The 13,606-nt window shown below is 39.7% G+C and overlaps 1 protein-coding gene across 4 annotated transcripts in view; it reads right to left on the bottom strand.

Annotated features, from left to right (window-relative positions):
- Positions 1–13,606, bottom strand: part of zfhx3a (zinc finger homeobox 3a) — a 39,327-nt gene that overhangs the window by 17,935 nt on the left and 7,786 nt on the right. For 2 of the 4 annotated variants that reach the window (XR_010898556.1, XM_067419982.1), the window contains exons 1-2: positions 10,451–10,724; positions 260–2,989 (exon numbers count right to left, since the gene is read on the bottom strand). Coding sequence is in view for 3 of the 4 variants with exons in the window: in XM_067419982.1 (XP_067276083.1) it covers positions 260–2,974 (2,715 nt within the window). In the remaining variant the exon portion in view is untranslated. Of the gene's footprint in view, positions 1–259; positions 2,990–10,450; positions 10,725–13,606 lie in introns of those variants that run through there. The other 2 variants (XM_067419983.1, XM_067419984.1) reach the window with 1 other exon arrangement.

Raw genomic sequence — 13,606 nt, 5'->3', positions numbered from 1 at the left:
CACATACACACAACCACAGTGAGAAAAGCCAGTCCACTTGTTTTACAGAACTCTAAACTGATTAGAGATGTGCTGAGTTAATGGACCACATTAGGGGGAGGGAAAAAATAACATACAATCTATCTCAATTACCACAGAGGCCTTACAGGTTTTTGGGAATAATGGCGTTGCTGAGGGCTTTTGTGGATTTTACCGACTGGAACACCAGACCTCAGACTTTTTGTACATGACATTTCTGGATTTGAATTGTAAGATTTACCTTGTATAGTCTCAGACTGGTCTCGTGTCTGGAGTTCATGGTGTGTAGCTTCAGTTTCTCCAAGCTGCTGGCCTCGTAGTCACATGCATTGCACCTGAGCTGCACTTGGCTTCCAGCAGCGACACACCTGAGGCGCCACTCTTCTTCCTCCTCTTCGATGTTTACATGTTGACTACTGGCCTCTCGAAGGTGTGCAGCTAACTGGTAGCGCTGTACGTGTTTGTCTGTCTGACAGTGCAGTTGGAAGTTTGCTCGCAAAGGCGTGGCATAATGGCAAAGCCGACAATGATGGGTGTCTCCAGTTGTGCTCCTCCAATAGGAATTGGGTAATGACCGCTGCATGGTCAGGTGTTGACTAAGCTCCTCTAGAGTGTCACAGGAAAAGTGGCCACATAAAATGCATTCAAACAGTTTCTGTGAAGAGGTTTCATTGCAGGACAGAGAAGCGATAGCATCGGACAGTTTGGTCTGAGGTTGGCAGTGGCGGTAAAGCTCGGTGGCATTGTGCTTACGTTGACGTTGCATGTGTGCCAGGTTCTGCTGCAGTAGAAGCACGTTGTGCGTGTGCTTTTCACTGGTCATGTGAATCCGGAGGTTCCGTGCCACGTTGGTTTCGTAATCGCAGACTTCACACCGCCACGATGCACGTCCCCGAAGCTTAGATGGAGAGGGGGAGTTGGCTTGGGTGGGGTGAGTGAGAGTAGGATGCGAATGGGTTGAAGGATTTGGCTGGGCTGCTGGGCTGTGTGCATGTGACTGCGTCTGCAGGCTCTGCATGTTGTTGAGGTGTTTATCAGATTGCATGTGGATGCTCAAGTTGCCCTTGGTGGTGGTGGAATATTGGCAGACCTGGCAGCGGAATGGCTTGTATCCACAAGAATAAGTCTCACCTCTTGCTAGGCGTGGGTGGCTCTGACCACTGCTGCAGTATGGACACTGTTCAGACTCAGAATCTGGGTGCTTCTCCTTCATATGGGCTTCAAGAGTTTGCTGGTACTTGTAATGCCAGTTGCATTTTGGACACTTCAATGTTTTACAGGAGTTTCTGGAGTGTACCATAGAGGCCTGAATGGCATAACTGAAAGATGATCCTTGGACATCATCCCCAGCGGCAACAAAGCCTCCATCACCAGCCACCACCAGCCTTTTTCTAGAGACTGCATCCAAGTGCCCTTCTTCAAGAACATGCTGACTAATCTGGGTTAAGGTAGGACTCCGTGTAGGGGACGTGGAATGGCTATGATTATTGGGCAGGTCAGAATGAGAGACAGCATGTTTGTCATCTTCAGACAACCTAGTGGTTGGTTCCATTGCTATGGCGCTTCCATTCTCTAACTGGTCATTTGGTTCGGTTGCTGTGGCACTCTCTTGGTTGGCAAGTTGTTCTGTAGTAGTGACAGTGGACGGGTTTACCACAACAAGGGAAGCGGGTGCAGGGTCGTGGCAGTTAAAGCTTGTTCCACACTCTGACTCAGAGTCTGTAAGGGTTTTGGTGTTGTTCATAAAGCTGGTTGCTATTGTTACAGAGTTTGGAGGTTTTGAAATGCTTTGGTTTGACAGAGCAGCTTCAGTAATGTGCTCTTGTCCGCTACTGCTGCTAATACCGTGAGCACTGTCATCTACAGTGCTGCCTACCTCTAAATACAATCTCCTCTCTCCTCCCACACTACTTCCTTCATCCCTCCGTATCTTGTCCTCCTTGCCTCTTTGTGTGCCCTCTCTTCCCAGGGTTGAAGGGTCTTTGGCAGGGCTTGGTATTGAGGTAGCAGGGGAGGTTCTGGGTGGAGAGGGCAGGAGAGGGAGTCCTTGCTTAGAGATCAGAGGCTCTGCATTCTCTTTCCGTCTTGCCGTGTCTTCTGTGCTGTTCCCAGGGGTCGGAGATGCCAGGTTAAGTGGTACCACAGACTCACAATTCCTTTTTGGTTCTAGGAAACAGAGAAATGGGCGGTTGCCTGGGCCGGCAGGCTGTAATATGGCAGAGGTGTGTTTAAACGAGAGCAGATGTTGTTCTTCATCTCTGAAGGTGATGTTGTGTTGCTGAGAAGCATGAGCCCTAAACAAGTGTGAACGGCCAAAAGACAGCCGACACAGAAAGCACATCAGGATGGGTTTGGTTAGACCAGACCATGTCACACCTGTCTCTGATGATCCTGCCATGTCAGGAGCACTATCTTTGGATTGGCGGGTCACCAGAGCTGGACTATCACTTTCGTCAAGGTTATGCATTTGGAAGACACGAAAAATCTGTGGAGCGGGACTCTGAGACGAGGAAATGTAACAGGTTCTAATGATGGAGGAAGGGGCACCTAAGGAGGAGGAGGGCACACCACTCGTGGATTTACTCTCTGTCACATAGGCAGACCCATCAGGCTGGTACAAGATCTCTCCGATAGGTCTCTCCACATCATCAACTTCTTCCTCTTCCTCTGTCTTCTTCTCTTTTAACATCTCTCTAGTTGAACATTCATTAACCGGTTTTTCCCTAAATCTTTCTTCATATCTCTCTGCAAGTCCCTCCTCCTCAGCCCGCCCCACTAGTCCACCCTGCTTTGACAGAGTTGCTGTGCTCCGATGAATGGCTTGATCTCTGGCCAGTAGGAGTGGATTGGGGGCCAGTGGTCTGCAGAGCCCAGGAGGCTGTTGTGTGTGAGGGCCAGAGGCTCCATTGTTGGAGACAGAGTCACAACACTCCATCCTCTGAGCTACTGAGCACATTCATCCCACCCTTGCCTAAAAAAAGAACAAGAGAGAGAGAGAAAAGTTAAATTACCTGAACTTTACACCTACAATTCGATTATCTAAATCACTTTGCACTATACATAATTATAGCAACAACATATGAAGCATTTTAAATTTGAGAAGCATAACAAACTTTAGTGTCACTATTCAGAGAGAACCAACCCTGGAATGATGAAGGAAAACAGAGAAAGGTCTAGACTGTGATCAATAGCTCTTTGCCAAGCTGTATTACAGAGAGCTGAATATTACATGAGAGACAATTCCTGGAATCACCAAGATCTGCTCAATTAAATGTCTCTGTCTGTCTCTGACTCCCCCATCCCCCTGCATCTGAATTATATTTCCCTTTAGGCAACTGAGCAGAACATAGGGCTGTGTCTACGGGGGATTGCCCTATGACAGTGCCTCTGGAATAAGTTCCCTATTGACTCTAGTCCCAGGTTTCTCCAGAGACACGGCCCCCACAGGCCTTGATCAGTAAAGCAGCTGAAGTGAATTAAATTGAATTATATTAAAGCAGCCTATCACAACAGGGATCAACTTATATTATGCGTCTATAATAATTGCAATTTGCATTAATGCAAAGTGGAAACAGGTTTATATTTGGATAGGCTTTTTAATTGTACTAGCACAGCACAAACTTATACATTTTACAAATGCAAACATATGATGTAGCTACTTAAGCTTGCCTTGTGGTTACACCATGGGCTATAGTTAAATAATTAAAATGTGCTTACAGTCATTACTGGATTTATCTACAGTTAAGTCACCTAAATAGTGTACAAACATCAAGCATTTGCACAGAAGGTGTCTAAGGAGAGCACAGAGATTGTGGATTGTATTTGGGGGGCTAATTGCTCGGTTTCTAGGTTGAAGAGTGCAGATTCTTGAACTGAGATTCAAGCTGTTATATTGAGCTCTCTCTGATCCTCTCTACTGGAGGGGGCTAAAGTGCTAATGGGAAAATCAATAGCGTGAATGCTAAGCATCTTACTGGAAGAGAGCAGGATGCTAGCACACTAGGCTAAAGGATGCGTTCACTGATTTAAGCTCGAACTGGACGTAAAACAACAGACCAAGCCAAATGTTTCAAAAATAATGAACAGCTCTTACACATAGAAGTCCACCCATTGAAATTAACAGATGCTTATAGAGTGCTGGAGATACATATTCATAAACAAACTGCCATGCTGGCACAAACAAAACTTCCTGTACAGATCAATGAATCTCCAGTCTTTTTTTCCATGCGTGTGTGTGTGTGTGTGTGTGTGTGTGTGTGTTGGGGTGGGGGTGTAATTAGTGATGTATCTTATTAGATGCTAGGTTAATTACCCATCTCTCTGGGATACCTGATAGGGGGCACACAGCTGGAATCAAGACACATCTTAAACCAATTACTCTCTGTAAGCGTGTGTTTGGATTAAGACCAAGATGTCAGCTAAGAATTAGACAAAACAGTACTAAAACTAATATCAACCCTCACACTAACAGTACCAGCAATAACCCTTAAAGTCCCAGTGAACCGGAAGTAGCAAGTGAGTTTTCTTCAGGGCTGTGTAATATTTCCAAGTGAAACAGAATATTGAACAGAGGGCAGGGTTTTACAGTTTTTTACTTTTTTTTCCTGTGTATTAACTTGCACGGATTAATTGTTCACCCCAAGACCTGTAATATGTGCTAACAAAGTAAATAAGATCGATTTTGATTTCTTGAGGACATCAAAAACAACAACAACAGCAGCAACTACATTAACAGGGAAACCATTTTTACTGCACTTCTGCATTTTTGAGAAACTTTTTGGTTCAAGTGACTACATTATTATCTAACATACAATGAATCCCGACATAAGTCTTTTTTCAAGTTTGCGAGAAATGTATGCCACTCACGAGGTAAACCTTTTTTGCGAAGTTTCTAGAACAACATTACAATAAGGCAAGGAAATACTCCGACTCCATTCTCTCTAGTAACTTTTTTTTTTTTTCAAATTACAAATTAAATCTCATAATCACTAATTAATAACCACTTAACTTATGTTCCTAATGAAAGCTGTAACATCTCATTCATGTGCATTATTCTGTTAATTTAGTCTACTTCAATGGTTACTTTATGTTTACTGACAGACAATTGTGAGAAAGGTTGCAAACTTCATATCAACGTCATTGAAAATAAAACAGCTGATTTAATACTTGGACCTCTTGAGACTGACTAAAAACATTTTCTGACCTCTGAAATGAAGTGCTTAACCTGACAAAAAAACAACAACAACTGTGATTTTGTGTGGGAAGCCCCGTTTTGTTAGCAAGAGTGATTTCACATTCACAGCAGAGACTGCTGATTCAGGTGCTTCGGCTCCCTGTTTTAATGCTAATCTAATATTGCCTCAGTATCTTAGCAAACACTCTAGCGCACAGATATGACTGTACAACACACCTAATCCTCACAAAACATGCTTTACATGCTCTACATTATGGCACATTGCATGGCAATACTACAGAGTACCTGAGACGTCATAAAAACACTTAAAATGATCAAGTGTGCGCACAATCTCGCTTTTGTCCTTGCATGAATTCATGAGCACACAGAAATGAAAACTGTTACAAGGATTGAAATGAAATCAAACCAAACTTAAACCAGCTAACCCCACACCCTTCTCTCTCGCAGTCACACAAACACAGACACATTTTCTCCCACTGTATTTAGACAGCTGTCCTCTCTGCTGCGCTTGTCTTTGATCTTTGATTTAATGCTCCATTTCCATTAGAGACACTAGCCCATTCAGGAGCAAAACTTCAAAAGAAAGAGAGAGAGAACGATAGAGAGAGAGAAAAAAGAGAAGGGGCGAGAGTGGTGGAGAAAATGTATGACTTATTATAATTTAGAAAACCGAGGCCTTAAATTGTTTCTAGATTAGTCAGCCAGCGTAGTAAAAAATACGTTAGCAGGAAGTAAAATGCTGACTTCCTGTATGACATGCAAAAAGGAAGTGACAGGCAAAAATGAAAATGCAGGGTCAAAGTTCAAAAGGTAATGCTGATGTAATGGCATGGACATGACAGTGTTGTGACAGCTGCCTTCTATTATAGTTCTGGGGGGGAATACATTTAAGTTTCCAATAGGCAGAGATGTAGGACAATCTTTCACACATGCAGAGTGATGCATTCTGTCAGTATGCTTACAGTAAGTCACACACGCTTCAGTTTCTAGTGTGAAAGTCTGAGTGTGATGTAAACGTATTGATCTAAACTGCAGCAAGATCCGGCGGGATTATGAAATCAATGCTACACTGAAAGAGTTCTTATTCATTTGACTTGATCTTATGCCTCTGACAACCCATGGGAAACGCTTGTGTATGCTGCTCTTCCACAGTCAAACTGCAGCACTTGTTACACACGTACTACTGTGTACTAAAGCGTTTATCTGTAAGGATTATTCACGAAAATATCCTGCATTCATTACCAGAGTATATGCACTGTGAAATGAGAAAAGAAAAAGAAAACATTTGTGCAAGATTAACTCATTTTAGCAGCTAGATCATAATCCGAAATTCATAATCCCTCAGAGCTGAACAACATGCAAAGCAAAAATGGAATTGACTAGCTAGAACAAATAATAAATGGTACTGCAGTGTTGTTTTTAATCATTGGTATTAACAAATGATTTATGCAAGCTCTCACAAACTGACAAGAGATTACATTTTGTTGGAGGATAATTACTGTTGAAAATGGGTGGTTGACAAATAATACTACAAATAGCATTATGTTATCCACCAGGAATTGATCGAATTGTGAAAGGTGCGCAGAAACTGCTTTTTTTGGCTAAAACAATAACTAATGTGATAACCGATTGTCACACACACAGGCTCTCTCGCTCGCTCTCTCTCTCTCTCTCTCTCTCTCTCTCTCTCTGAATGTGTAGTGTGTATGTGTGTAGTGTGAAACAACCGGTTAAAAATTCACACGTGTGTGTTTGTGAGAGTGAGTGAGTGAGTGAGTGAGTGCATGTTTTTGTGACATATGAGGACACAAATGTGTATAATGACATGGGTATGACACATGGATTACAAGGAGAGGGTGAAATATGAGGACATTAGCCATGTCCCCGCTTTTCAAAATGCTTATAAATCATACAGGATGAGATTTTTTGAGAAAGTAAAAATGCAGATGTTTCCTGTGATGGGTAGGTTTAGGGTCAGGGGCAGTGTAGGGGTATAGAAAATACAGTGTGTATAGTATAAAACCATTACGTTTATGGAATGTCCCCATATGTCACAAAAACAAACGTGTCTGTGTGTGAGAGAGAGAGAGAGACAGAGAGAGAGAGGGAGAAAGAGAGAGAGAAGCTACCCAGATACTAATATTACTACTGGAAATATAAACTGTAAAAACATGACATTACAATAATATTTAAGGGTAGATGTAAAGATTTAAATTTGTAAAGACATTTTACTGGCATGCAGAGCGGTTTTCCCCTTTTCTTTCAATAAATACCATCCTTTTCCCCCATAATTCTAAGAAAAATGTTAATCATACAGAACCCCTTCTGAAATAAAAAAATCTCAATCTCTCACTTGAGGCTCTGTCTGTCTCCATTTCTAGTCTATTTTCAAGAAAAGGTGTTAAACAATTCTACTGACCTTTGCATGACTGTTTATGCAGCTTTTATAAACTATATCTTCATTCTATATATTCAACAGCCACGGCAAACAGCACACGCCGCTTTCTGCCTGGACTAAGGCAGACAGTGTAATATAGTTCAATATTTGCAGTGAATTCTGGTGAGAGTTGACAGTAACACGGAGGTGAGGCAGAATCACTGATCACCCTCGTTTCTCGAGCGTGCGTGCACGCACACACACACACACACACACACACACACACACACACACACACACACACACGGTCTGTTTAAGGCGTGGATGGAGAGCAGAATTTGAACTGACAGGCTGGGCCCCCATGCATTGTTCTCTGGCTGAGTGTGTGTGCGAGCGCACACGAGTTTGTGTGTATGTGTGTGTGTGTGTGTGTTCGAGAGGCCTTAGTGACTGATCTGCCGATGTGCCTCACTTCTCCACAACCCCAGCTATTATTATGATAAACAGAAAAAGTCAAACCCCGAAGGCAGTGTGCACACAGACTCACAAACGAACACACACAATTCATTATTCAGATGTCGCAACACCTTATTTACAAACACAGCAACAACGACACAATCTTTACAGTGTTCTGCAAGGATGAAGACTTTACTAACACACTGGAAAAAAGACCTACATAGACACCATAAAATGGTGATAGAAAAAACATTATTATAAGAAAACATTTAGAATGCATTTATTTAGATTTTGTACAGTACATCCACTACATTTGGCTAATGCAGTAAAATAAATAAATGACTTAATGAAAACCAATCGGGAACAATTTCTTTTAAACATTCTCATTGGCTCCGAACTATCTGTTTGACACAGCTACCCTGCAGAGTCCACTTTTTTCTTCCCTTGCTGTGCCCTTTCATCCCATCTTCTTCCTTTCACCCTGTTCCCTAACTCCGTGAACTCTGACCCGCGAGCCAATCCTCTTTCGACTCACACCATCTCCTGTGTGTGTGTGTGTATGGGTAGATTCTCAAAAGAAAGAGTCTGTGCTCGCTTCATTTGTACCTGCTGCCCAAGCACAAGCATAGTGTTTATTTTCTCGCAGTAAAACTGGTTATTCCAGTGTAAGCACTCCATTTAAGGCCAAATGTTGATTTTTTTTACCTACAAATGTAAAGTTGTATGTATTGCATTTCTAAAGTTGAATATTCTGACATTAAGTGAACTAAATGACCCAATATCATTTTTTTTTCTAAATCAAGCCTGAAATCAATCCTCGCTTCTCATGAGCCCAGCTGCTCAAAAACAAATGATCGAACTATTAAGTAAAAAAAAAAACTATTGTATAATGTATAAAAAAGAAACTATCTGTCACAGTGTGACAGATTCACAAAAGGACAGAAAAAAACAATACCCAAACACACGGTCTGTTGGTCACACACAAGCACACACACACACACACACACACACACACACACACACACACACACACACACACACACACACTTCTTATTCACTATCTTTGTGGGGACTCTCCATAGACGTAATGGTTTTATACTATACAAACCGTATTTTCTATCCCCTACACTGCCCCTGCCCCTAAACCTACCCATCACAGGAAACATTCTGCATTTTTACTTTCTCAAAAAAACTCATCCTGTATGATTTATAAGCCTTTTAAAAAGTGGGGACCGCTGGCTGGTTCCCACAATATAGGTGATCTCAGGTTTTACTATCCTTATGTCCCCACAATGTAAACAAGGGCACACACACGTTCATCTGTTTTTATACAATAATATATATATATATATATATATATATATATATATATATATATATATATATATATATATATATATATATATATATATATATATATATATATAAAACTAAACATTAACCTTATTAATGAATTTTTATCATTGATAACTATCTTTTAATATCATAAAATATAGGTTTGTAAACATATCCTACGGACTTAACCAATTTATTTTGAGCATTGTAGAATGCAGGAATAATATATATATATTCTCTTCATTTATGAATAACTTATTAGGTTTCATCATATTTGACTAACTTCTGGGGACAACACACCTACACCTACCCACACAGACACACACCTACACACACACACATACACACACAGTTGAAGGAATAAGTCCAAACATGCTTGACCAAGCATGCCCAGGACATCAAGGCCAGCTTAAGTCTTCTTCACACACCATCTACGCTTCATTTAAGAAGTAAAAACAAAAAGTTACACCCTCGCGACCGATTATCTTTTAAAAAAATAAGCTACATAAGGCTATTGCATGCGCGCGATTGAGTCGCGACGCGGAGGACGCGCAGAGGCTTCGGATCCTGATCGTTGCACGGACGGATACGGACCCGAGGCGCGACTCAATACTGATACATTCGCCGAAAATGAGCCTTATGTGTCAGTGTCGGCATACACAGCAGCAACGGAAGCACCCGTCTAAGCAAAACCATACACAGAAAGGACTTTTCTTTTACGCTTTTCGGTCTTTTTCTTTTTCAACTAACAAGAGGTCGACAACTCTTGAAGAAAACAGGTAGGAGAACACCAGAAGAGCTTTTCTAACTTCAAACTGAACTCGAGAAAGACACTGGCATCGAAAAAAAGTGAATAGGATGCGCTTTGCATTCGCGACTATGTCATACGTGTAATGACAACAACTAGTAAAGATCAATAACAAAACAAGCAGGGTGCGTAATAGTCGTGCATTATTGTTACGCTTTGTACTTTTGTAAATACGCTGCGTAAATAAAATGCGTCACATTTGAGCAAAGAATCAACTAGAGGCTAACGGTGAGTGAAGAACAGTCATCGGATACAAACTTACATTTGGACGCGTCGCTTTGTATTCCGGTAAACACGTTTATAGATCCCATTCGCACAGATGCACGCGTTCACACATCATGCTGCTGAAGTTAAACGAGGTATTTGACTGTTCCTTAAAGCATTTAAAAGGGTTTGTTTTTGGTTGTACTGCAGACGACAGACGCGCCCTGGCTTCGGTTCGAGGAAGGAGGAGAGAGTGAAAAAAATCAGTCCGGTCTTTATTCCTGCTAATTACTTTCGTGCAAAAAATGGCTGGAATTAACACACTGCGCATGTGCTGATTACACAGTCACGAGGGGAAGAGATAATTAGCTCCTCCTGGATCAATAAGATTCCAGGATGAGAGAGAGAGAGAGAGAGAGAGAGAGAGAGAGAGAGAGAGAGAGAGAGAGAGAGAGGGGAAGTGATGGAATTAGACTATAGGACAATTTTACATCTGCACATAAACAACAAACAATAAAGGAGGATAAAACAACCAAAGTTGGCCTTAGATGAGAAGCAAGTTGATGGAGGGAAAACATTTATAGCAATATTTAATACGCATGATGAGTGTCCACCAATAGAGAAAGAACCGCGATGTTATGTTGTAAACAAAATCATGCAATCTCTGTAAAACCCAAAAGAATGTCAGGTTCTGTCAATCATCTAGGGCTAGTGCAACATTTGAAGCACCACTGTAAAAACTGCATTTATGTTTAAAATACATAGATTTATTGGTTGAATACTAGGTTAAAATGCAACCGGGTACGATATTCAATATTATTAATGCAAATGTAAATTTGTAAACTTGAGCATCAAAACAGCGGTTTATATTAGCAGTCGTCGTTTTTCGGTGATGGATGTAAAAATAAATAGGCCTATATATATATATATATATATATATATATATATATATATATATATATATATATATATATATATATATATATATATATATATATATATATAAACAAATGGTCATATTTATGTTTCAATTCTATAAATGCTTTTCATTAAATTATAACTAACAATGTAGGCTACACTAGCCTACACAATGTAGCCTACCCCAGTGCGTTACGTTAAATAAAATCTGCACACATTTCAAATAGTGTACATTGGAGATTTTGTGTGTTTTTTTTAATTAATTTTATTATCTGTGATAATAATAAAATTGCAATTTATAAATAATAATAGTTATTATTAGTAGTATTAACATAGCCAAGTTAATACAATTACATTTTACAAAAGAAAATAAAATGTCCAGCGGTTTACAATTCAATGCATAGCACAATTAGGGTAGGCTATATAGCATATATGAAAAACATATTTAAGGTCGAGTAAAAGGATGCCTATATACACAACATCTCAATAAAAATCGCATCAATATTTTACCAGTAGCACATGGCATATGTTTCATCTGTGCACGAGCAGGAAGAAAATTGTTTCCATTAAAACTTCTACATGAAAGGAGCGAGTGTTGAAGTGTTTTTCACTCTACTTGTGTCTTTTGTCATGATAATTCTTTTGTGTTCTTTGTGTGTGTGTGTGTGTGTGTGTGTGTGTGTGTGTGTGTGTGTGTGTGTGTGTGTGTGTGTACGCGCGTGCTCGAATGGCTGTTGAGATGGTCAACGTTTCCGTTTGTAATAAAAACCGACCCTGCATTACATAAATATTTGATCTAACTTCTTTGGCTACTTAATATGCACGAAATAATAATAATAATAAAAAGTTAAATAGGCATGTGAATCTGCACATTTTGAACGCTCTTTTGCCATGCCTTAAAATAGCTAAAATATTTAATATATATATATTTGTTTGTTTGTTTAATGAGCCAATAAAATTAGGCTACTTTCATTGATCACCGGTCTCACACACCCACAGTCATATTCTAAGTTTGTTATGCATTGTCAAAGTTTGATGCGTGAATATTAACCTTTGCATGGGGAAATAATATATATATATATATGCTGCCATGTGTGTTTGTGTATTTGTCGTGCATCACAAAATATTGGTGCACTAACCTTTTTTCCATGCATTATAAAAAAGGAGAGCGTTTATAATGTATACACATGCATCAATAGAGCAGAAGAATCACGGTCATTTTCAAGCCCATATAATGACGTTTCTCTGAACAGCCTTTATGAACAAAAGAGCAGAATTCATCAGCCACAGATGGACCAACAGCTGAATACAAGTTCTGATTCATGCACCCATCTGCAGAAACACGCCACTTATACTGCTTTAGAGACATTTTGGGTTTGTGCTGTGTTTTTTTCTTCTTTTTCTGATCTATAATACTCGTTTTTCTCAATCACGAGTCGACACTATGCAAGCTTAGCGTTTACACACATCCTGTAGCCTAAACAAACAGACTGCATCATATTAAAGCATTTCGTATGCAAGCAAAAAGATGAAATATGCGGTGTTAAGTGGGCTCAAAAAAACATCTAATTTTTGCTCGTTATTATTAAAATATGTTCCACGTAAATCATTTTTTATGTAGTCACTATTACAAATCAACTTGAATGTTTCTAGGACTCTGGCAAACTATACAAATGTGTTCGATCACCATATGAGCAGTGTGAGGTGAGGATGACAGAGGCAAGTGCTTCTACAGCGCCCCCTTATGGATGCTTTGAATGTTCAACCGCTTATAGAACAGTATATTTATTTCCTCCCTCTAAACAATGCATTTAATGTCAATGCCAAAGCCAGAGAAGTATAATCCAATCGATTTTAAAATAAAGCCCAAACAATAAATGTATAAAATACATTAACCAATGAAAGGCTTTTGGTTATCTAAATGAATTAATAATTCTAGCCTTATAGACTATCTATTTTTTTTTTTTACAGACTTTAAGTCTAAGAATAAATGTGACCCCGGACCAAAAAACCAGTCATAAGGGTCAATTATTTTAAACTTTACAATGATTGTATGGTTTGTTAGGATGGGACAATATTTGGCCAAGATACATCTGAGGGTGAAAAAAAAAAAGAAAAAAAAAATTCTAAATATTGTAAAAATCGTCTTAGTTGCTTAAATTAAGTCCTTAGCAATGCATACTACTACTACTAATACATCTTTGATATTTATGGTAGGAAATGTACAACATATCTTCACGGAACATGATCTCTACTTAATATCCTAATGATTTTTGGCATAAAAGAAAGATAATTT

The sequence above is a fragment of the Pseudorasbora parva genome, chromosome 16 (genome assembly GCF_024679245.1).
Source record: "Pseudorasbora parva isolate DD20220531a chromosome 16, ASM2467924v1, whole genome shotgun sequence".
Lineage (NCBI taxonomy): Eukaryota > Metazoa > Chordata > Actinopteri > Cypriniformes > Gobionidae > Pseudorasbora > Pseudorasbora parva.
This window is presented reverse-complemented; position numbering and strand designations above follow the sequence as displayed.